General features: G+C 40.9%; 1 protein-coding gene across 11 annotated transcripts in view; it reads left to right on the top strand.

Moving 5' to 3' along the window:
• The window catches only part of ptprt (protein tyrosine phosphatase receptor type T), a 304,538-nt gene that overhangs the window by 203,393 nt on the left and 74,519 nt on the right, over window positions 1–26,626 (top strand). For 4 of the 11 annotated variants that reach the window (XM_047583112.1, XM_047583110.1, XM_047583109.1 and 1 more), the window contains one exon: window positions 5,802–5,834. The exons of 3 other annotated variants lie outside the window; for them this stretch is intronic. In XM_047583112.1, the coding sequence (XP_047439068.1) occupies window positions 5,802–5,834 (33 nt within the window). Of the gene's footprint in view, window positions 1–5,801; window positions 5,835–14,971; window positions 15,002–26,626 lie in introns of all 11 variants that reach the window. 4 more of the 11 variants (XM_047583115.1, XM_047583113.1, XM_047583107.1 and 1 more) reach the window with 2 other exon arrangements.

Raw genomic sequence — 26,626 nt, 5'->3', positions numbered from 1 at the left:
TTGCACAGAAAATATTACTGCGAGGGAAACCATCAGACACCTCATTGCTAGTCTGAATACAACACTGCATCCATTTCAAGCGAGTAAAAAGAAGGTTGGGGAGTGAGACGGGGCACGGGGTCAACTGGCAATGCTAATCAGAGGCTAAACCCACGCCAACAGAGAAATATACCAAACAACTAGAGGATAAAAATCCATCAGAGCCAGTGGAGGAAAATGCAAGATATAGCAAGAAAGCTATAGGTAGAGACTTAAGAGGAAGGTGCCAGCAGGGAATATAAGAGTGAAACAGAAAGGAAAAGAGGGAAAGGAAGTTGGAAAGTATATGAAAAACATGAAAATTGAAAATCCAGGCAGCACTGTTTAACCTTGGGGTCAAGTGTCTATGCTAATCGGGCTAGCAGGGCATAATATAGATTAAAAAAAAAAGCCAATTAGAGGGCGAACACCACCGCAGTGAGTGTAGGAAATGTAGGGAAAGGAGGGCAATACAGGAGAAAAGGAAAGGAAGGGATGAAGAAGCTGAGATGCTGCTCAGATGTCGTTGTGACCGCAGGATAACCTGGTCCATCAACCAGGATTAAAGGTCCCACACAGGTCACACGAAGTCAGGGAGTACATATGACATGTATGACAGAGAGAAAGCGGAAACATAGGGACAGGAAGACAGGAAATAAAGGGTAGGGGGAGAAAAATAAAAGGGACTTGCAGAAATACGACTGGAAATAGGCAGAATCCACTTTTAATTGAGTGTGACAAAGAGAGAGGGGAGGACTAAGGCAGCAAAGCAGAAAAATAACAATAATCCTAATGATAATAAAGATAAATGGATCCCCACAGCGAGGACTTCCCATATAAGACCATATCAGAGTTCATCTATATTTTAGCTATTTTTTTTTTAACTATAAGTGTTTTACATGCCTTTTAACGCCATGAATTATTCTGAGACAAAACTTTTGTCGGTAAGAGAACATGCGCAACTGTCCAATTAATCTTTCAGAACACCATTACACGTGTTCCAAATGGACTGTGTGTTGCTTTTCTTTCAAGAAGGCCAGGGGACATCGCAGATAATGTAACGTAAAAGTGAATAAGTCCAGACGTGGCATACGTCTTAATGGGGATTTGGTGTTTCTGCAGCCAGGTGCCCCCCCAAGGGCTCAAACAACAGGCACCAGAAGATACACTTTTCATAAAAAGGTTAAGAGGAGAGTGGATGAATAATTAATCCTCCCGAAGCTCTCTAAACACTGCTCGTTTTTTTTTGTGTGTGTGATGCCAGACAAGCGGACATCAGCGAAGCAACTGAGAAAAGGTGACATCTTCGGAAAAGTGTTATTTAAACTTTTTCACCCGTTTCCTTTTATCCCAAATACTTGGAATTCTAACCCAGCTAGCTGTGTATTTTTTTATATTATTTGAAGCTTTCATGTCCAGACCAGCCCTAAAAAGAGAATAAACCATGATAGATGACGAAGGACTTATTTGGTTCATAACTTAACAAATTACATAAACAGCTCAAAGAAAAGACACACACACACAATGACGGGGAGGCATGCAAGCAAACGAAAGGAGATATCACCTTTGGCTATGCAATGCTTTAACATTTGCCAAGACTCTTGGCAAATATGCCCTTTCGCATTACTGTGTCGTATTCTGGCTTAAAAATCCATGAAGTGTCTGAATTATTAATTTCAAACATCAGCCGTAGGACCTCTGTGTATTTAAAGGGTCATGACAAATGAAGCATGACTGGTCGATCTATACGGAGCTATCCATTGGTTTTAACATTTATACTTCATTGACTTTATATTGGATTTAATGTACGCATGAGTTTCTGACTGGGACAGAAACACTTATTAGTATGAAGTTCCATGAACTATACAGCTCAAGAAAACAAATGCAGCAACTGAATCAGGGACTTCTCTCTTTCATCACGGGAACTATTACAAGAGCAGGTACTAGATCCTGGAAACTACATTTAATTTGACTAAAGTCAAAGGTTAGTTCCAGGGATGCACCGATACTAATACCAGCATTGGGTGTCCGTCTAATGCAGTGTACTTTGTCGCAATCCTGTAAGTGCTCCGATAAAACAATACCACCTTATTGTACTTCACTTCATGCTTCGAGATAACGCCGAAAACATGATTACAACCATGAGTGATGCGGGACACACCCTCCAGGTGACTATTAATGAGGACCTCTTGACATAGATATGAATAGCTGATGCAGCAACAGTCAAACATAAAATAGTTGGACACTTTAAACTTTTCACCTCAGCCTAGTCTCGTCGGGACTATCTTCAGATGCAGCTGGGGTATCTGCAGATCCCTGTCAATCTCACCGTTCACCAGTGGACACTTCTGGAAGAGACTTTGGCGATCCTGGCTCAGTTTGAGGGATTAGCCTAAAAAGTAAGCCCCACTGATGCACTGACATCAGATGTCATTCCTGTTGACACTGTGCTTCGGAGACTTCTGACGGAAAATGCCAATGCCAGAGGGTTAAGAAAAACACATTATTGAATATTCAGATATATGAAATGTCACTTTACAAATATAGTTACAGAGAAAGTAATTCAAAGAAGTGTAATGGTACAAGTACTTGTACTGGTGCTATGATCTGGAAAAAAACTAGTGGCGGAGCTTCAACGTCATTTAAGTAACTGATCTACTGAGCTAGCATGAGCAACCACATTTTACCAAAACTTTACCAAATGGTCAGCTAAGATTACGACCATCGAGGGTGAGAAGTGTCCAGCATTTCATACTAAACTCAGTGCTTTGGTTCGTATCAACAATGATGATCCCAAACCAGTCCAAGTTTTATTCACCTACCTCAGCAATATTTTTTTTTCTTTTTTTTTTTTTTTTTTTACCCACAAACTAAAATTGTAGAAACAGTGCCTGGGTAACAACAGTCCTGCCACAGGCTGCGAATGCTGCATTATAAATGTAGACACAGACAGGCAGGAATTTATATTCACTTGAATACCCTTGGACAAACATACAAAGTTCAAGCGCGTAGCATGTGATCTTTAAGTGCAGTTCAGAACAGTGAATGTGTCTGAAAGAGAAAATATGTGTTTTTCAGTGTGTTGGCCTGGGTTGTGTATGGATGTGTATTTCTCTGCCATGCAGAGGTTTGTTTGTATGCTTCTGCAAATGTCCCGTGTCTGTGACTGGATATAAAATTTGTACGACTGTGTGTGCCGATTGCCTCGTACCAGGCCTTCAAAGACAGTACTGATAGAGTTAGGCCCTTAGATTGTTTCACACACAGGCACATAAACAGATTGAGAGTGAGTGAGGACTCCGGATGGGTCTGCAAAGACATGCTGTTGTTAGCCAAACACAGACCAAACTATTTTTCTCATATCTCGGACTCTTCAACACTCTTGATAGCAGACCCATTTCATTTTGTATTTTTTTCCAGCACTGTAAGTCTAAATAGTTCAGAGGGAGTCTTGGCTGCTAAGGAAAGTGTGACTTTACCTTAAGATGACGTAAGTTTGTCAGTGTAATCACAAAAGCAATAAAAATGTTTTTACATCTATGTATAAGTAATAGTTGAAGTTTCCTCTAAGTACGAGGACGAAGACAGATGTCTAAGCCTTTGTTGGTGGCTTTAATCTCAAAGGAGTGTGCGTTGCCATGTAGAAGTTGAAATCTGGACACTTTGTCATCATTATTGAACCCTGTCCACCTGAGCAGCCATCCGACGCTATTCTTAGAGTGTGTATCTAATTTTGTACCTTTGTAAAATCAGACCTTTCAGAACAGATTTCAGAGCATCAGATTTACTGTTACCCTTTACCCATTTTTTGGTGACAGGGAGCCTCGCACACACTTTTCCCAAGTGTCCATTAACCATAGAGCCCATAGTTGTCCATAACTGTCTGCAGACGTGAAGCTGTTACTTGAATTTCACTGGAAAATAAGCAATATTTAGATGTGTTGGAATTTGTAATATATTGATGTGCTCATCACAAGAGTCGCATCACATTACGTTTTATGATTAAAAAAAAACAAAAAAAAAACATTTTATGTGTTATTGTTAATCTGATTCTGCAAAGTGACCCAGCTGTCAGGAAGTGTAGTGGAATTAAAGGTATAATATTACCTTTAGGCTGGAAGCAGAAAGCAGCGGAGCCTTGACGTCAAGAGAGGGTGGATTTCTAAATTACATGATTTACCCAGGGAATAGTAAGCTCATGTGAATATTTCTATTGTATTCAGTGAATTACTTATATAACCCAATGCAGATCATATTGTATATGAAAGGAATAACCCTTAATTTCCCAAATAGGATGAGGTCTTAGCAGGAAGAGCCCATTTAGAGATGTCAATTCCATGTTGAAATGTACATACATTCATTCTCATACACTCAGCCATGCTTTAACATTAATGCTGCCATGCTACAAAATCTGTACATCCATTGTTATCTGCACTCAGACTGATCCATTCCAGCTCTACCACTCACTCCGCTCTCCTCCTCTTAGCTTTTATCATTTTACCACGAGATACAGTAACTGGCAGGCATCACTGCTGCTTACATTTGACTTTACCACAAACTTCCTGTCACGTTTCCCCTACCCCGAATCTGTTCTTAGTCAATGAGTAAATGAATGTTCCATTCAGACTGAGAGAGAAGAAAGAAAATCCGTCAAATAGGTGCCACAAGGACGAGTTTGCTTCTCTGTCTGAAGAGGCAGGAAAGCTGAAGTGACACTTTGCTAAACAGAAAACAGTTTTAAAGGAGGGATTTAATTGGGGAGTTTTTCACAATTTAAGGCATTAACCACGCACTTGTATTAAACCTGGCAGAGTTAATTTAGCAGTTTTCGCTCTGGATGCGGTTTAACCAGCAACAGAAACATTCACGAGTGTGACACAGTTTAATTTCACCCTCATCAGTGATGATAGAATGTCTTCAAAGGAAAGTCAGAGATTTAACATTGATCTTATTTTAACAGTAATAAGTCCATTTTGTGCTGTTGTACCTTACAGCTAGTTTCTATATCAACTACTTGTGTTACTTTTGTAAAACAACAAATTTTCCACGCCACTCATTAAACTAAGGGATATATATATATATTTTTTTTTATTAATTCTAGACTTGATATCACGTGTTGTGTAGCCACTGAAGGCCACACACTGAGGCGCTGTGGGGATTTATGTTGCAACACGTTGTCTGCTTTTCCACCCATATAGGGCCCGACTGATCTGTTCATGGCTGCCTCATCAGACACAAATGAAATTAAACCAGTTTCCCGCCTTTTCAACCGATCGCAGCTCAATTCACATTTACTGCTCTCCAGACAGAGACACGAATTTGTGTGTGTGTGTGTTTATGTATGACAGTTCAAAATCCATGCTAATGGATTCGCAAAACAGGACTGTGAAAGTCACAGCCATGCAGCGCAGAGTGAGTACATGTTCCTGCATTGAGTTCAATGAGTATAAGGCAGCCATGACATCTGCCCCAGAAAATAACTGAAGTAAGCTCTTTATTTATTTATTTGCCTCTATCAATTCTGGCTAAGAAAAAAAAAAGCTTTTGCTATGTACACAGAATAAAACAGGAGAAGAGAGCAGCTCAGTCTCCACAAACAACAGAAATGTGAGGAATTGGGAAGAATTAAATACAATTGCAAATGAACCAGATGTCTGTCTCAACACAAGCTCTCTGACTCGAGTCTCACGCCCTTTTATGTCTCTCTCTATCTTCCTGTTTCCTGTCTTTGGCTCCACCCCTTCCTGTCCCGTCCTGTACCTGCCTTGCACTTGCTCCGATAGAGAGATTCACACGTGGAGAACTCTGAGCGTGGGGTATTGTATGTTTATTTCTAAACACGAATGCATCCACTCCGTTCCTCGCTGTGACTCTCACCTCGGCTTTTTTTTGTTGTTTTCTTTTTTTTTTTACGGCATTAAGCGGTTTTCCAAACGCATCTTATGACCAGGGCCGCACCAGGAAAACACATGTGATATTCTCAGTTTTAATAGAATTAATTATAAGTGAAATTTGAAGAAAAAAAAAAAAAAAAAAAACACACAAAAAAAGTAATCCATATTTAGAAAATGTTGACGGAGCTGCTCCTTGCTCCTTCACTGTGGAGAAGTGGAACACTCTTTAGAGAGCAGATACCCCATTTTGGGGTAAAACTCAAATTTAGCTTTAGACAGCACACATGCGGCACACCTTTTAACAGTGGTGACGTGCTGAAATTGTGCGTACACACGTGGTAATTGCTGTGGTTCCAAATCTCAGGGTTCTTTAAAGGAGCCACAGAATGTGCTGTCCTAAGCAACGCATTGCGATGTTTTGGGAGCCGCACGCATCCTTTTTATTTGAGGGGGTGAAACACGATTCTCTGTGGCACACATGTAATTTGCTCCCGGCTGTTTTTGCACCGAGAAACCGCAAGGAGTTCTCACTGACATTTAACAGCCAGATCTGTGTCACTAAGTGGTTCAAATTTAGGTGTGTTTCTTTTTTTTCTTTTTTTTTGTATTCCTTTTAGAGTTCCAGTGGTAGCCATTATGGAAGTAATGTTTCAGCAGAACATTCAGATGTAAATCTGACTTTTATAATGGCTACATGTGACATTTGTCGCATTACTCACTCGTGAGGCAAGTTAACTAATGTAAGATGCTTTTGGTAAAACTTCCCCCGTGTATTTGGTCATTGATTTTTGACTCATTTGTGCATTTACATCATTACTGCGCGCCATCTGTGCTTCCTGACTTTCTTCATTTTCCTGTCAAAAAGTGCACATTTAAAACAAATAAGAACCTTCATCATCATTTCCGTGGACGTTCATTGCATCTCATTTCATCTGTGTGGTGAGAGATGTTTGGATTGCCTGTCCAATACTTTCCCCAGTTATTTGCTTTTGATGAATTGTCAATAATTCTGTTATTTGCAAAAAAAAAAAAAAAGAAAAGAAAAGAAAAGAAAAAAAAGAAAATTGAAATTGAAAGGCGGAAATTAAGGCGGAGATATGAAACGTGTTCCACATCTTGGTGCCTCCTGTAATGGGAGCGGGGCGTTATTCTCTCCACCGAGCAAACAACGGCGCAGGCACTTTCAGAAGCAAGAATCGAGCACACTATCCACCCCCAATATTAGAGGAAGGTTAAATAATTAGAGCAACGTTGTAGTTTAGGAATGATGTGTTTGGCTTGAACAAATGAAACAAAGGTGGGTGATTAAGAGGGAGTTATGTGCTAATATCCTGCCGAATGAAATGTGACGCTTCACAAATACCTCCACCCACACTCTTCAGGGCTCAGAGGCAGTTCTTTCGGTGCCTGTCACAGCGGCTTCTTAGAGAATAAAACCCCTGTTTGCTTTTAAAGTTACTTACACCTCTGCACTTGAAGCACTTATTTCTGTGGATCCCCAATTATAACTGGCGGAAAGAGCACGCAGGGCTCGAATGATGAATTTCTGCTGAAGCTGCTATGGTATTATTGTTCCCTTCGCTGAAGTATGTGTATTTACCAGAGGCTGATATGGCCTAACGGGAGGATGGACAAGTGGGAGCGACATGCATTCGAAGGTCTCGCTGACAGTGATTTTAAGTGGAGGGTAGCCGAATAGATTTCTTCAACAATCCTAGGCGTGTCAAGAGGTTCTCTGACATTGAAATAGTTGTGGAGGTCATGGTGCATGGCATAAGTGTATTACAGAGGAACATTCAGTGGTGAAGTGGCAATCTTGAAGATTTCCATCTAAGTAAAAGTCTTTTAAGCACTAACTTTCACCAAGTGGATCAGCCAAGTGATGAATGGCGAAAATGTTGCTTATTTGAATATCCCGGATATGAATACAGAATGCTAAATTATCATCAGATAATTGCTGTTCGGATTGCTACGGGGTTATTTTTATAGTAGACTAATGTGTTGTTAAAGTCCAGTCGATGTCAAGGTTTAAAAAAAACAAAAAAAAACAGCGTGTCTGAGAAGCCTTGTCTGTGTACCACAGCTAACTGCGGGCAATGGAATTTAAACAGACATTGTTGATATGCAGCTTCCTTCCCTCTTTTACTGCGTGATCTTTGGTGAAGTTGGTCACTTTTGGAATAATGGAACAAGACAACAAGAACAGCTACAGTGAGCTGTTACCCCAAGGGCTGCAGGCAACACACTGTTACATAATAATTCTGGTCATGGTTGCTCATTGGCCCATTGTTTTGTGACTGCTTAATTAAAATGCAAACAGTTTGTTTTGTTGCCCCCACAACTCTGTCAGCTGCAACCACCAGTAACTTCAAGCGGCGCCAAATCAACCCTAGACCGCAATGCTCGAAGCCTCGTTTCAACCGGCATTTTGCAAACGTTTCCTGCTTGACGTGAACCACTGCCACCGCTGTGACACTTATTTAATTAAGAATCTAACTAATTAGGAACCCCCAAATTAGCTTGACCCAATCTGAAAAGTCAAGAATTAAATGATGAACCTTTACACCGAGACAGCAAATGGACACATCATCTTTCCAGACAATACGCCGCAGCCCCTCTGGGGACCACGGTCTATGACGGGAGAAAAGTGGCGATTAGTAACTGATGTCAGCCGAGGGAACAGACTCAGGCTGGATCCGCGGCAAATGGCAGACACTTACAAAGCCAAGAGGTCTGATTTGTGTGTGTTCTTTTGTAGCTATCTTTCTGAGGACCAGATTCAGTTCAACAACATCAGGGTGAGGAGGGTTAGGACTTGGTTTTGGATTAAAGGTTACGATTAGGTTAGGGTTAGGGATAGGAATAGAGTTAGGGATAGGGATAGAGTTGGGGATAGGGATAGGGTTAGGGTTAGGCCTAGGTTTATGCACTTTGTTGAGATGCTTAGGATAAGATAGCCTTACAAACGTGTGTTTGCACGTGCATGCAGTGGACCAATGTACTCACAGTCTCCATTTCAAGGGGTTTACACTACATAGACCTACACACAACTACCCCTGAGTTGATTCCCTGAGTGGTTCTATACTAAACTTATTCATAGACTTATTCATAGATAAATTGCTGGCATTAACACACACACACATGGACACACACAGCAGAGCTGGAATTAACCCCCATTCTGCAGCTGTGACACATGGCTGAATAATGGACCCCGCAGCTTGCTGAGATAAATGCTTGATGGTCCACTTACAGTAATGTTGAAATGGGTGATGGCCGACCATTTACACGTTCACACAGATGTACAACTCTCACACTACTGTATGATCACACATGTAAACTGGAACATCGAGCTAGAAGACTTTAAAGAATGATGTGTCATCCTCAAGCAAATCCTATTGTAGTGGTGATCCTTTATTCGTTTACCCTTATAAAAGCACCTTACTCTCCTCTCCAGTGTAATTGCTGAGAACCAAAGACGCACAGTCAGACACAGGATGAAGACTATTAGGCTACAAAGCGAGCTGTCCAACTGTTAAACACTGGGAATACAAATCTGTGGTTTAGCTGAAAACCAACCATTATTGTTATTTTGTTGCCATAGAACTGGAGAATAACTATGAGATGAGTACAAAGGATTTTTCTATATGTTTCGTGACTGTATTTTGTATATTATTCAGTTGCACAAATTAACACACATTCAGTATACTCATAAATACATTTACAAGAGAGAGCTATACATCATGGTTGAAAGTAAAGCAAGCACTTCTTTGAATATTCATAATGTTGAGATAGAGATACGGCCAGGTATCCTATACCCCAATCCAGGGAGGAAGATAAACGTTTTTTTTTATCCACATAAATATTTAACGATTATAAGCTGCTTACACAAGATGTGCTTAACAAAAGATTTTAAAAAATAAAGCTCTTCATTCGCCATGTGTTCACTTTTGTGTGCTTCCACATAGTGTTTTGTTGAGGAAAAGCTAAAATGCATAGTCAGTTACAATCCCCAAAATAGGCCACCCTACAGTATCACTAACAGGACTTTACCAGATGCACAATTTACGACTGCTGGCAATGTATTGATAGATTTATAAGCCATTTTAACATGCATTCAGTTGTGTGCCGATGTGCTGCTGCGTGTCCAACCATAGACTATATACATCAAAAGTGAAGCCAAAGCAAGTAGAGCTCCCCCTGGTGTCTGGCTGCAGTATAGGTCATAAGCTCCATGTTAGCAGATGAGACTTTGGGCCAAGCTAAAACACTAAAATACACGTTAAATATTCTTCAAGTAAGCATAGTCTATCCAACATTTCCTTGTAACCGGTGAAGATAGAGCAGAGAGTTACCAACTACTTGTGCCACGACACTGCTTATTAATCACATTCTAGAGATGAACAGAAGTCGTCCTAAGGTTTTTACTGTCACCCAGTTCCAAATATTACATTACTAGCCCCATGTTTTAGCCTGGCTAAAATTCACACCGATAAAAGGTGCCATTCTTCCACCCCTCCGCTGGCTGGTCTTCAGGTGTTAGCTGATGTGTGCGCTTGTGTTAGCATGCACACTGTTGTGATCTAAACATCGCATCTATTAAATTTTCTGTAATTAGCGGCTAACAAGCCACAAGTGACAGCATGTACGTTTAACCTGTGTCAGCGAAATGGGCTTATGTTCAAGTTTGCTTCTCTATATGCACATGCCAGCAGCCTGTGGGTGTATAGATGACAGATTGTACACCGGCATACGTGTGTGAACAGCGTGAGAGGCAGAGTATGTGCTTAGGCAGGAGGTGAGGTATTTTTCATGCAACCAAGGGAAAGTGTATTCAATATTCTATTATGGCGCTCTTTTCAAATATGTATACATACAGTATATGAGATGTGTTATTGGCGGTCGTGAGTGCATTTTCTGCCGATATTATTCATATAACCCCATGGTAAACTGCAGCCATCTTATCAGGGTGGGCATTGTGTATGTGCGCAGCAGAAACTATTCACTCAAAACCAAAAGAAACTGTAGTCATAACATAACAGACATAAATGTGTGTGTTTACACGTGAAGGAGACGCCGTCCACACGGGATTAGAGAAATTTGACTGTGCTTCAATTTTTTTTTTAAACCTGTTTACGCGGCAAATCTTACTATTTAAAGCATGAGTCCAATTAATGGGAGCTTTTTTTCCGCACACTTTGTGCATTTCAAAAAAAGGCAGTGTTTTTGACGTGTACAGTACAGCACATACTGATGACCCCTACATAAACCGAAAGGCAGTAGTTAGCATGTTCTGTTAGAGTAACACATTCGCTGCAGGTATTTCCTACTTTTATTTATTTTTCCACCTTAATGCTTAGTGCTTGCACTGTACTCGACCAGGGCAATACACAGACAGGGAACTCGGCAGTTAGGCACCCCTCATGTTCTTGCAGGGCAAATGAGTCATTGTCCTGTCATTCATCAGGTGCAAAAAGATGCAAAAGAAAAACAAATGTGGTCACCCTCCGGACAGCAGACAGAAATCTATTTTCTGATCAGTTTGTTAGTAAATCCCAAATATGCAGTCCAGTAACAAAGCTGCAGAGTGACAGTCACCCCTATCTGAACTGAATGACTGCTAAGTATTTCCCACTTTTAACCCCAACTGTATCATACCTAGAAAGTGCCAAGAGGACAGACGCTATGCACACTCTACAATCCTGTCAGGACAAAGGCTTCCATTCTTTATTCACTAGACTATATATTTGTCAGCTTCTCAACAACAGACAGAAATATGTATTTGTTGGTCTGTGCCGAACTGTTGATCAATTACAGGGCTGCAATGGGATTGGAATCAATCAGTTCATTTTTTTTCCTCTACTTTTTGGCAGAACACACATATGGTAGATCCCCCCAAAAAACCTTTAAACACACACACACACACACACACAGACACACATACAGACACACGGTATTAAACAAGTATCTTCATTAACGTCCATGCAGTGACAAATACATCACCCCCTTTCTCCCTCCCCCTCTCTCTCTCTCTCTCTCACTCTCTCTCACACACAGACAGCCTGGTCGAGTGTTTTTTCTATGCTGTATTAATATTTATGACCGGTTTTAACGGCTGTGGCTTTTACAGCCGAGCTCTCAGTGCTCTGCACTTTATTAATATCATAAGGACAATGTCAGCAGAGCCCTTAAAAAGGGTTATGACTATGGCAGTGTGTGTGCGTGAGTGCGTGTGTGTGTGTGTGTGTGTAGGTACGTAGGTAGGTTCTTTTAAAAGGAGATTGTGAGTGCGAATGGTAGTTGAGTTGTGTGTGTTGAGTGTGTTAAGCTGTGGGGAAGTGTGTATACGTGTAGTGTGTGTGTGTGTGTGTCAGAGACTGTTAAGAATATGCGTGAGTCAGCCTTTCTCTGTCTTTCTCCTTCAGCAGAGACAGACAGATAGACAGACAGACAGACAGACAGACAGACAGATAGATAGATAGATAGATAGATAGATAGATAGATAGATAGATAGATAGATAGATAGATAGATAGATAGATAGATAGATAGATAGATAGATAGATAGATAGATAGATAGATAGATACATCTGCTCATCTGTAAATAGAAACAGGAATATTGATCCTTCTCAACCCCACTTGACTTTCCCCTTGTACTGAAACTCAGTCCGACGGAGTGTGAGTCTGTGCCTGGGTTCGAGTGCGTGTCCATTTGTGTGTGTTGTGCGTCCTTAGATATTATGAGATCCCAATCTCTGGCCTCTCACCAGATGACAGTTGCATGCCAGGGAGAAAAGATGCCAACAAACCATTACAGAGATACCGCAGGGAGTCCAGTATCACATACACAAGCACAAACCCACACACACACACAGGGATAAATGAGATATTGGTCAAGTGGAATGCAGAGTTATAGATCTGTGGCTGGGCTATCACTTAGAGGACAGGAGTGAAGGGCAAAAACTTTTGGGAAAAACTTGGGGTTTGCTTGGCTCCGTTTCGATATGTTTCACTGATCAATGTTTAATCTAATTTTTCTTTCCGATAAAAAACAATAATAATAATAATAATAATAATAATAATAATAATAATAATAATAATGATAATACTCGTGCTGAGTTTTCTGGGAACTGAATTAGCTGTTTAAAATGAACCCAATGAAAAGCCGTCGTGGCCTTGTGCGGTAACAATAACACACACAGTCAAGTCAATCCTCCTTGCTACCATTTGCTCTCCTTCCAACTTCCATCTCCTACGTTTTTGGTCTTTCCTTTCACTTCTCATCCCATATCCGTCTACTAATCTGCCTTTTGGTGATGGAGGCATCAGTGGTGCCTTTCTGGTCCAGTTTTAATTACCCTTACTTTTCCTTACAGTCAGTAAGTCATTCAGTGGAAACAAGTATGCAGCGTTTATGGGGACCGACTTGTTGGTGATGAACAACGCGATGACGACACAGACAATCAGATATTCTGTTCTAGTTCAAAGGTATCCCAGGAATAGTGCTCCGTGCCACAGAATTAGTGTACGCTATGCTGGGTAAAAGCAGTAGGCAATAAATTCTGTCAAAATGGATTTGAGTTTAAATCTTAATCACTTGATTTTCTTTCCACCTCAAAACATTCTCACATTTAATGAGTAACAGCTCAAAAAGGCCACAGTGAACCACCCTGGCCTCTGTGGATATGAGACACTTTTGAAGTGTTGTTACTCCCATCATGCACCAGAGATTAGACATCCAATAAAATGCAACAAAAGTTGAAATGTTTCTCATGTCATATTAAACTATAACAAAAACCTTAAGTCAGTAACAGACAAAAAACAGCATTTCAGTTTCTAGTAGAGAGAACTCCATGGCGTTTTAGTTTTAGTTAAATGCTATAAACACTAAATTAGACCCTTGTTATACTATTTATACTATATTTTAGTAAAGGAGAAGAACTATGGCACTTTATTCATCCACAAGTGAAATTGTCTCTTGAGAGCCACAAGTAAAAAGCAGAATAGGTGAAGACAGTTAAAAAATAAAATAAAAAAAGATTTTAATAATATATATATATATATGTATACAAAATTTACATGTGAACAAATGTACAAGAAGCACAGATAAAAGTAAATACATATTATAGAAATTGGAAGTATTAATAAGGTGCAATAATGTGTGTCAACATTAAAAAACATACAAAAATCTCCTTTTAAACTACCATGGAATCCTGTGAGCCGTCCAAATTTAAAGGTACATGGTGATATGCAAATGACTAATGCTGCTCAGTGGATGGACATACTTGGTATATAAAAATATATGGTCCAAAGTCAAACCTGACCTTTTCCATGCGTGTTAAAAACCAATAAAAAGCTGATACCGATTGTTCCCATAAGATCACTGAGAGTAAATTGTCCTCTTATTAGTCGCTATTACTCTCATAGTTTGTGCTGAAGCGTTCACACGGAGCACTACAGTGAACAGCGGATGAACTGATGTCTGTGTTTTCATCTCTTTAAAGTTAATGAACGGGCAAAACTCACGTTAAAAAAAAATCTGTAATCTTTGGGGGTGAGTGGAGTAATCATTTCGCAAGTCACAGAGCTCCTTATTACCTCCAGTTCATTTGATTGACTGCTGACCCCTTCACAGCTCATGTACTGCCGAGTGTTTTAGCAAAATATTGTCAGAGGCGACTGCGGGGTGTTCCACGGATGCCGTGATAAGCTTCCAAATCTGCTTGTAACGCTACAGATGAAATGTAGATAAAACATTTTGGTTCGACAGGAAGTTGAGGGAAAAAAAAAAATAGGCACAATAAACTGTACTGTCAAACTGTCAGATTGGCGAGCGCTATGCATTAAGCAAAGCGAGGGAGTTTTCATATGAGGACACATAGATGGACAGGTTGTTCAGGTGGATAGAAATAAAAAATAAATAAATAACATGTTGCCTGTCAGTTTCAAATGCCAACGAGTCGAAAATAACTTTTCATTCCAACCATGAACTAATCCAATGTGTTTGTCCTTCTTCTGGGTTTTGCTCTGTTGTCATCATCGGCCTCACCACACCATGCTTCAGAAGACATGCTTATTCCTACTCTTATTACCTGTAAGTAGAGATTTCACATCGGGGATAACTCCTGTTTTCAGCCCACTATTTGTTCTTCTACTTTTGTTGAGATTATGTATTGTTTTCTTGCATCCTGTTGTTTCATATTTGAGAACATAAAGTGTTTGAAAATATTCTAAACCTCCAAGACATTGTGGCTTGCTGGAACAAAAAAGAGAGAGAGAAAAAAAACAACTATGGCCAGAGTAAAAACAAAAACAACAACACATTTTACCTGTTTATTTGTTTTAACAGCCAGCTGGCTATTTACACGGCATTGTAAAAGGCCTACGTTGCCAAAGACACACTGTGACTTGATAGGGGAACACAGCAGCCTGCAGTTAAAATGTGTCATTTGGCAGATGCTGCTAAATCATAACTCTGAAGGAATACAAATTCAGACTCACAGTGGCTTGCCAACAGAAATTCAAGAACAAGAGTAGAAAATGCTACTAAAAAAGTGCGCACTTTCCAGCAGTGTGCAGACTACATTCGTTACCTTAAAATGTATTTACATCACATTTATTCTGCGGTAGACAGAAGTTAGTCTGCAGTTATTTTCTCCCACAGCTACGTATATGTGAGATACTGCATGTGAAAGGGATATTGTTAAGGTACACTCACTTGTCAAAACATTGGGTACGCTCGTGAAAACAAATGTTGTGTTATTTGGGCTAGCCCGCTGACTAATAAAACAGATTTTCAAACATAATACTACAATGGACCACGAACCCAAAAAACACTGCTCTTTCAGATATTTTAACAAACACTGCACCCTAGTCCTATCCACTAACATGGAGGAGGTGGAGCTTACGACCTATACTGCAACCAAACACCAGGGGGAGCTCTACTTGCTTTGGCTTCACTTTTCAGGAGCTCTTCCACGTCCATATTTATATTTATACAGTTTAAGCACTGAATACTATTAGTAATACACACAATACAGCTGCAATTATTAACAGACACACAAGAAAACACTGTAGAAACAAATATAATTAAATAATTGTAAATAAATTAAAGTCGGGGGACATTGAACATAGGGGATTGCAACCTTCATGGATTTAATGCAAAATAGTTTTACATGAAAATGCATTCATTTTCATTGTTGCACCTAATGGACTGGCAACTGCATATCAAGTCAAAATAGACATTTCTCATTACACTAGAAATGAGACGTTTTCTGCAGTGACTTAATGATTCAAAGCTGAAACGTCACACTCTGTGACCAGCCTGGTTCAGACTGACAGGAACCACGTTCTTTAAACATCCCTTACACTTTCGTTCAGTATGCCATAATGAAAACGTATCGCAAAGCAACAGTATGGCAAAACTCTTTCTTACTTCAACCTTACTTTTGTGCCAAAGGGATTTCAAGGTTTCAGTCAGATTTCGTCTGCATTGTTTGCACGGCCGCCTTTAAGTGTCTCCCTCTATAAGGGACCATTATCTTCTCCACTTAGTGGCCACATTCTGCTAATTACCCCATGCTAATGATGACCTGTTATGGATGTTGACACATGCGCATGCATAAACCTGCACACACAGGTACACACGCCTGCCTAATCACATGTTGCCCAGAGCTCACCTGCAAATCCCTGCAGAGAATTTCTAAAACCGCTGCTCTCTCAGCTGCCTTCAAAGCTCCTGGAATTTTTTTTTCTCCGAATCTGCAGCACAGCACAAACCGAGCGGAACAGTCATCACACGCCAAAACTTCTTCCTAAAACAGCTCCCACCCCGAGGCTGTTTGATCCCACCAGAAATTACTCCTTTACAGTGAGAAACCAAAAAAAAAAAAACACAATTAGAAAGACAGCAGCCACCAGAGTGGTTTTGCTGCTTTTCCACTCTCACTACAGTGCTTAATTTGTTGCGGCAGAGAACAATTACCGCCTTACTAAATCTTCTACAAATGTGCCCATATAGACACACGCATACACACACACACACACACACACACACACACACACACACACACACGTGAAAAGACCTAGACAAAGTTAAGCACATCACGGCCTTGTATTAATGCACGACTCACGCAGGTCCGCGCAGTATGTACTGACTGAAGGAGTGACCACGTTCAAAAATGGAGATGATGAAGCAAAGCAGCAACATGCAGGGATACAAAAGAGCCAGGTCTTCATATAGCCATTATTTATTTATTTATTTTGTGATGGAGGCATCAGTGGTGCCTTCCTGGTCGAGCTTTAATTACCTTTACTTCTCCTCACAGATTCAGTTATGTTTAACAAATATGCATATATGTGTTTTATTTTATGTGATGTTTTTTATGATAAAAAGAAAAAATAATCCTTTCATTCATCCCACAGTGTGTTACAGCAGCATACAGTTTAAGGGTAGTGCACATCAGAGAAGATAAAGTAATAAAAGTACAAAAAAAGCAAATTATATGCAACTGTAGTTAGTAAAATCATCAAAAAATCAACAGGAAACAGCAAAACAAACAACCAGAGAAACAGCAAATATATAAGAAGATAAAATGTATATGATGCCTGAAAAGTACTTTATCTTTCTAAAAACTTCTGATCCAAAGTCTGTAGGCACATATACAGGTAGCAATTATTACACAATCACTTACGCCTGCACATACAGCTATGACCCACGGATGTTTACTGTTACATGAGAGAAGGGATTAAGTTTGTGCGCGTCTGCTGAAGTCCTGCAGTGTGGACGCGTGTCTGCTTGCGTTTGCATGTACGTTCTTTCTCTCCTTCTCTACTTCCAACCTCCATCTCTCTCCTCACCTCTCTCTAATCCCTCAATCTCTCCCTCCCTTCCTGAGTTTGCTTCTAAATCCTGTGATACGCAGATGAAAGTTTGTTTGGGCTTCGCCTGCAGCCTCCTCTGGAGCTACTGCTGTCATCCTGAAGTGACTGACTGCAGCGCTGGCTGGGGATGTCTCCAGGATATTTGAGCTATCTAGCTGCCAACTGAATGGCTGAGGCCATTGCAGCTATTATACGGGAGCTCTGTCAGTCCCCCGACAACTGAAACAAATGTCGTTTCCTTGTTTGATTGGATGCCTTGAGGTTGCCCTGCTGGCTTGGCAAGCGTCTACTAAAATAAATGCAATTCCCTCTGCATGCATCGCGCTAGGAAAGAACAATCCTGGTCACCTACAAATGGTGGCTCTGTCAGATCGGTTTATCTATGGCTGTATACAGCAATACATTTGTAGCTAAAAATATGTTTAGGTAAGGCAAAAAATACAGGGGTACACTATTTGGACAAGGGCAAATAATCAATGGTTTTGGGGCTTGTGGAAAAAAATAAAAAAAATAGAAAGCGGGCCCTCGGTTGGCTACTTTTTGACATATTTTGCAATGACAACCATAATGGCCCTACTGTACCACAACATCAAGTAGAGACAAATACCAGAGTTACAAAAGAACATATATTTAGTCCTAAAGGCAGTTGGTGAAACAGGATACATACTTCTCCAGCCAAAGAGTGGTGAGTCCTCAGGCATCTTCAGCCATGTCTTTTATCCATGCCTTCACAGTAGTGGCCGTTAAGGCTCATAAAGCCCATGCACCGGCCAAAAACACTTGCACAGCCAGTGGAGGTGCAGAATTGATGTACAACCTTCTCCCTCAGAAAATTAACAGAATCCCTCTGCAGTCTAATTCGTCTGGCCTAGGACAGAGAGGAGAAAGTAGAAAGCAAGGTCGTTGCTATTGATCAAGACTGTTGATCACAATGTCCAGTTACCTAATGAGGCAACCGGCGTCCAAGCCGCCAGTTCCAATTAACCTCATCTCCTGCATATTTCCGATGTACCATGAAGACCATGACGAAAAATATTCCTCGTTGACCATTTTTTCTGCGACTAAGACAAAATGTTGATGAGCTAAAACTAAATCTTCTGATACAAACTATGGAAGATGTTGACGAGATGGGACTACAGGACATGATCTCTTTACAAATGTGCGCCCCTGGCATTTGCCGGTCAGTTGACGGTCATCTACCAAAACTAGCTAGCTGCCACAAGCCCTGTGGCTACAAATTATGTTGGCAAAATACGGCATTTAAAGGATCATCACCCTGTTATTTATGGAGCCTCCATCATGGTCAGTAAGTTAACCATGAAGTTAAATAAGTCTCATCTAAGTACTTTACAAGTCGCTGTTTTGCATTACATTAAGTTATTGCCACATATTTGAGCAACGTACAGAATAGATTAACGGACTAAAATTGTCCAGAAATGTATTTCTAATGTAGTTTGACTAAGGCTGAATCAAAAAATATTAAACCAAATGTATTATTTACACAAAGTTAGTACCTCAGCCAAAGGTAGAAATGTATAATCACCACTACAGCGAATGTGGCAACATTAGCCTAAACCTATTAATACAAAAAGGAAGAAAAAAAAGTTAGACACAAGAAAGGATATCTCCCCAGTTATGGTACAAAAATTCTGACCTTCAAGAAAAGCTCTATCACTTTTACATCAGAGCTCTGCCAGACTCCCAGAAGGACGGGTATTGCACATCAGCGGAAGTTATTTATTCTTTGACGTGCGTTGCTGCCATATTGTCCCTATACAGATGAAGATTAAATAAATAAGTCATGCAGATTGTAAAAGAGAAAATCCTGAGCGATGAGCTCCAGTAATGAATTTCATTGAATGCATACCCAGCATTTGGGAAATGAGCCCTTCAAGTGCTCATGACGCCTAATACATCAAATGAGCAACAATTAAAAAGTATTTTTTTCCCCTCACTTTGCTTCACTTCATTTCCTCTCGTTGCATGTCTCTCAGTGAGAGCGTCTCCTCCGAAACACTATCAGCAAAAAACAAAATGTATCTACCACACATCTCTCATTATCGACACATCAAACTGCCGGCAATTAACGTCGTCGGGGCACAATGTAGTCCATGATTCTGCACCCGGCGGGATAAGCTTAGTGCTTAATGAACTGCCACCGTGACATTCATTAGAGAGGGATTATGTCGCGCTCATTGCCACTTAGAATATGCAAGGAATTTGTCATTTAAACGAGTCCATTATTGGGATGAATGTGCCATTGGTGGAGGTGTTGTGAAAGAGAAAGCCTTTGTCTTCTTGTGGCATTCTACCTGTTGCTTTTTACTACTACTTTCACATCACACCTGCTTCTCGGCATTGTCTGCTTTTGTCACTTTCTTAATCATCATTCTCCTCTCTTGTTTCCCTCAATTCTCTTTCTCCCCACTACTACTACTACTACTACTGGCTCACGTCTGTTTTCTTTGAGCTCCCTGTTCTTCATTCCCTTTCCATCTGTCCATCTTTTCCATTTGGCTCCCCTTTCTTTGGCTCCTTCCTTTCCTCCCTCTCCTCGCCCCACCTCCCCCATGCCCACTTTCTGTCAAAGTGCAGTCAGATAGCCAGGAATAGGCCACTCTGAGCTCCAATCACACAGGAGGGTGAGAGGCTCCGTCGCCTATAAATTGGTGTGGAGTAGAGCAAGGTTGAATCTTGGGTTGATGGAAGGAAGTGATTATGGGAGAAACTTTGCCGGGCCATTCCTCCCCTTCCTTCCGGCACTTCTCCTTCTCCCGCTCTAACACCGTCGTCTCGCTTTCCCCTCATTCCCCCGGTTGTTTTGATTTTCTTTTTCCTCCAATTTCCTTGTTTATTCTTGAACTGTTTCATTTGTTTTCCGACTTTCTCATGTTCACTTTTCACCCTCTGCTCTGTCTCTGGCTGATAATGTTTCTGTGCTTTTTCATTTCTCATGAAACGTCTCTTTGCTGAATTGCTTCTGTACTCAAGGGCAAGTACAGCTCATCATCTGATCCCAGACGCACATGCGTGCACACACACACACACACACACACACACACACACACACACACACACACACACACAAACACACACGCTAATATGCTTTAATTTCATATCTCTACATATCTCTTTCTCTGTCTCACGCACACATATTATTGCCAGTCGTCTGTGGAATGATAGGGATGAAAAGTAGTGTAGCCTCTGCATCTGACCTCTAGCTTATTGCTTTCTGGCCCACAGAAGGATCAACAAATGCAATTGTGAACACACACACACACACACGCACACATATCAGCAAAAATGTGGGCAGCAGGCACAGATCAACCCAATGCTAACGCAGATTGAGATGGAAAAGCTTATTTAACTTCGAAAGATAAAGTTTAGCCCAGATCAATAAAAGCTATGGACCCTTTTCATGACAGACATTTTGGCTTGCTACCCAGCAAGGTACGACAGTGACCCAGCATGTACAAAAAAATGTCATCCCCTAAAGCCGAGCTCAGATTACAGGAGATCTGGGGCCAATTATTAACTAAACTTTAGCAGCCCCGTTACAGTTTCCAGCTGATTTTCATGTGCTTGGGATGAGGGCTGGCAGTTCCAAGTAAGAGGCCATGGTGCTGTGACAGAAAAATTTGGATTGTTCCATCCAGGTTAAGGGTGAGTTCCTGTCCCAATGGAGAATGTTCTAGTGACCCAGGGTGCCATTCACAAAGACGGTGCAATGGAGCGAGAGATGAACAGATTACTTGGTGCAGCAGTCGATCTTTGTCGTCGCGAACCTTGAGTAGTGACTGAAAGAATAGAATCGCAGTTCCATGCAGCTGAAATTAGGTTCCTCTGTAGGTTGGCTGGCCTCAGCCTCAGCCTCAGCCTGGTAGATATGGTGAGGAGCTCGGACATTTGCAGAGAGCTCGGGTGAGAGATGCTGGTCCTTTGCGTCAAAAGGGCCCAGCTGTGGTTGATCAGGCATCTGGTGAGGATACCTCCCGGGCGCCTCCCTTTGGAGTTCTGCTGGCCAAGGCCAGCTAAGAGGAGACCATGGGTCAGACCCAGAACTCAATGCAGTAATTTTATCTATATCCTGCCTGACCTGGGAACGCCTCTAGATCCCCCAATAAAAACTGGAATGTGTTGTTGAGGAGAGGAACGTTTGAAATTCCTAGCTTAGCTTGTTGTCACGACCTTTGTGGAAGACGATGGACGGATGAATGGACAGTTGCTAGGATTTAAAATCCCGTCGATTACATTAGTGGATGATGTAGGAATTTTCTCATTCCTGCATCATTCCTCCGCACAGCCTGTTCTTATTCTGAAGAACAAAAACTTAAATGTCTGCCATGAAATATTACATCTAATCAGATCATATCAGGCCCTTTTAAATTGCTTCTTAAGGGTCGTGAGTCATTTTGTCAGGAATTTTAAGGAATATGTCAGAAATGTCTAAATATACTGTATATATGTTAAGTAATATCATAAATCCTCTCTACATTGCTGCCTTTTAGCAGTAGATTAGATTTATTGATCTGTAAATTTTATTAGGTCAAATATTCTCTTTGATTTCAATCTGTCACAGAAAGCACACTGTGGAGACACGATCTTTAAGCCTGGACACGTTGAGTGAAGTTTTTAAAGGAATTGCGTACTCTTTTTTTTGGAGTGACTGTGCAACACGGAGCAGTTTCTCAGAGACACATGTATTAGGCGTATTAGGCGGCTTCGTGATTTGTCACAGAGGAACACACCCACTCACTGCCCAGCGTGGACCGGCAGCCCAGTACAACTGACACGTGTAACACTCACACAGGCGAAAAACACTGAGTGTCCAGCACACGCAGTCCTTACACAACTCTCAAGGAGATAGCGCGTTCGCTCGTGGAAACAAACACACACTTATGCTTGCCAGCATCATAGCCGCTGCTTGTACACGTACACACACAGCCCACTGTGTGCCTTTCGTGACTAGATATCAGACACTTTAAATAAGTAGAAAAAGCGTGTTGGTGGTTTCTGGAGGAGGATTTTTATGCTGACTTCAGAAAAGCACGAGATGGATTTTATATGACTCAATTGGCGCTGAATTTACCGGATTAAACCATTGTTTTTGAAACACATGTAGTACTGATGGAATCTGTTGTTCATTTGAAAGCCACAGAGGGCTCAGATGTGAACAAACGCGGCTTGTACACACTGTGAGAAACTTGGTTAATGGATCGCTCTGTTCTGACAGCTTGTGGGCAGCGCAGGACTCTCGCATCGTTACGGGGTGTTTTTCTGCCACATTTTTGTAAAAACAAATCGTGTTCTGGTGACAGAGTATAGTGCACGTGGTGCAACCGCAAAGACTAAATCGCAGCTGGGTTGCAAATAAGAGGCTTTACATGATGAAGTTCATCTGATAATTCTTAACATTAACAGTAACAGTAGTTTAGTGCTTTGCTTGCCAAAAATACTTCATTTCTATTGCGATCAAGCATTACATTATGACCACTAACTTGTGAATTGAATCATTGATCAAACTGACCCCACCTCATAGTAATGACACTGCTTGATGGCAGCAGCCATCGACAGCAGGGTCCAGCTTAACCCTAACCCTAATCCTAACCCTAACCCTAACCACACATTAGGGAACGCTTCAGGAACTACTCAAAAAGCATGAAAAACTGTACAAAGGTGTTGACCTGAGCTCGAAATTCACTAGATTCCAAACTGATATCAGTATCTGTCGGATGTGCTGGAACAAGCCTGATCCACAGAGGCTCCTGCCCTCAAACTATAGGACCCAAAAGCCATTTGCTTGCTGTTGCCAGACATCACAGGACACCCTCAGAATGCCCATGCCCATTCTCCGATGAGTCACACCTGTTTTGGAGGCACAAGGGAGACCTACACAATATTAGGAAAGTGGTTATAATGTAATGTTATGTGTCATAGGTATATATATGCCAAAAAAAACAACAACTCAGATCTCCCACATTACCAACATAAAGCAACAAGCAATTACGGTACTGACGCGAGAGTGAGCTGTATTTATTTAACAGATATTTTGAAAGTTAAAGAAGCTCACTGCGCTTATGCACCCCCAAAGAAGATTTAGTGAACGTACACAACAAACCAACGGGATAAAAAATATAATGCTTGGATTTATGTTACTTAAAAGCTGGTATGCTAATATATTTATTTTCTTTTATTAGGCAGAACACAAAAGATGCACTGCAGTTTTAGGCTGAATGCTCACTGTGCTTTTGAAGCTCCAAATTTCCAGAAATCATGTTGTGAGGGCTGAGCCCGCCCTTCCTCCTCCTCAAACGAGACATTGAGGCCTTAAATACATAAAACCCAATGGTGTGTTCGGGTAATTTTCCATAACCTGAAAAGCCTGAATTTCTCCAAGTGTATCATCATTTGTGTGATCCCCTCTAATGGCTGACCGTGAATACCAATGGTAACATCCATTTAATTGAACCACCCTGTGATTAATAATGCACTCAAGCCGCTGACAACAAACCAACAGCTCTTTCTTTATCCATGCCTTGCACTCGCTTTTTCATTAGCCTAATTGTCTCAACGTATATGAAAAGCAATACAACACAGGCCCTGATTTGGTATTTACATGCATCCTGAGTGAATAGATCACAAGTGTCCAGCTATAAGTACACACTTTCACACCTACCTAGTGTCTCCATGTAAGGATAAAGCCAGCACATGAGATCCGGTCTCTGCATGCAAGCGTCATTTGGACAGCAGCAGAATATTGTGCTACATCTAATGGACTGCCACCTACTGCTGTTTCAGAACCATAAACAAACGCACCAAATGACGACATAATGCATATTATAGAACATCAATAAAATAACACACCTAAAGTTATATGGACGCGTGTGTGCTCACTGTCAGTGCATCTCGGGCTTGTGTACCTTTAGTGCTGATTGTACACACCACACACACCAACATCCCCATCCATAATTTATTGGGAACCAATTATGTTCCAGAAAAGATCTCCCAGCCCAATCAAATCATTTGACTGTGCTTATGCAGTAATGGGTGCTGTGTAACAGCAAAACATTATCTGAGCTCTGATTTGCCTAACACTACGGTTTGATGAAAATTACTTGGATTTTCAATTAAACACCAGATCTACACACAAAAAGATTGTTAAGATACTCAAGGCTGCAAACAATAGACCTGCTTTGTCACAAGGAGCCTGCATTTTTTTTTTTTTTTAGCTACTCATTAAAGACCCTTTGAAATATGAAAATCGGACACGGCTGGAGGGCCCCTCTTATGAAATACTATGTCTGGACTCTATGTGGACACAGATGTCTGGTTTAGGTGATGTACTAGCCATGATTTCCTGATGAGTTAAACTACAGAGCAAGACAAAAAGCCTAACACTAATTATCAATTCTAGTACTTTCAGGTTCATAGGACATTTCTTACTTCCGGGGGTGATTTCCTCTACATGCAGCACAGTACATGCAAGAGGGGACAGTAAAAATCTGCTTTATCTCGGCACTCCAGCGAGTTCTGCTGAATCTACTGTACAGTGTCAGATTGTAATGGCTCGCTGTCACTTCTGCCATCTGGTCTCTCTGGGGAACTAAAACTGAAAGTTCAGGAGACAATTCAAAATAGTCGGCGCAAAATGGCCAACAGATGGGAGTTGCGGTATGTGAACTATGAAAGGGTGGGGGGAAAAAAATCTAAGGATACGACCACACTCAAGGGACATCTCATCAGCAGTTACCGTTATGTATAGCCACTGTAGAAGCCACACATGTTCCCAGAGTACCGAGCGTCAGCCTCTCCCCACTGAATCACATCACCAGTCCTTCCTTTGCTCTAATTGCTCCTGAGGATGAAATCTACCTTTGCTCTTAATCTCTAAGCCTTTACAACAAGCGATGATGGGTTCACAGAAATATGTCTGCCTTTTTCTCATGAGAATTCGAGTCATCTTGGAAAAGGAGCGCATACTGTTTAAATCTGCTGGATAATGTCATCAGCTTAAAGCCGAAAGCGAAAGGTTATTCAAAAGTACTTATTGAGAAGAGCCAGTGCAGTTTTTTTTTTCTGAATAACTACAACTGATGTTTTCAAACTCTTATCTTTTATAGACACTGTGGTTGAAATGGTGCCATTTATTTTTTTTTATTTGATAGTCTGAATGAGATAAAGATGTCAAAATGGAAAAAAAAGGTCTGAAGAGCGTTTGAAAGAGGAGTTTCAAAACCAAAATGACCATTTGAAGATTTCTGAATGCCAGTCTATTTTTCCAAGGTTGATTGGTAACTTGATAACTGTAGGACTCCGACAAAGAAGCACTAAAAGGACAATCGTTTAAAAAAAAAATAATAATAATCCACATGAATAGCCTGTAGGTCTTCTTTTTAGCTTGTGCCAACAATATATTCTTTACAGTGACAACAGCCTTGGAACAGTAATAACGAGAACTACTTTAAAACATTGCTGTGAATGTGTACAATGTCAATCCATTTTCATCAATGTTCATATACAAAGCCATGCGCACTTGGATACAATTTATGGCTGCTCATACTGAATAGAAATATCTGTCAAAAAGAAACAAACAAACGTAATTTTAAACTTTTGAATACAAAGTGTTTGTCCCCACGCGTCCATTCCGTCTCCTCTGCATCAAGTCACTGCATGATAAAGAGGTAACGGTTCGTTTTCCCTCACTGTTCTCGTCATAAATCACCTTCCCGAGAGTGTGTTTGGTTTTTTACGATGCATGCTTGTCTGCATCTCCACGACTGCCTTCGGCCTAAGGATGTGTAAATATACCCGTGTGTGTGCTGTCTGTGTGCATGTG

Source organism: Mugil cephalus, chromosome 4 (assembly GCF_022458985.1).
Source record: "Mugil cephalus isolate CIBA_MC_2020 chromosome 4, CIBA_Mcephalus_1.1, whole genome shotgun sequence".
In the NCBI taxonomy this organism is placed as follows: Eukaryota; Metazoa; Chordata; class Actinopteri; order Mugiliformes; family Mugilidae; genus Mugil; species Mugil cephalus.
Note: the sequence above shows the minus strand (reverse complement) of the source record. Positions and strands in the feature narration are given on the sequence as shown.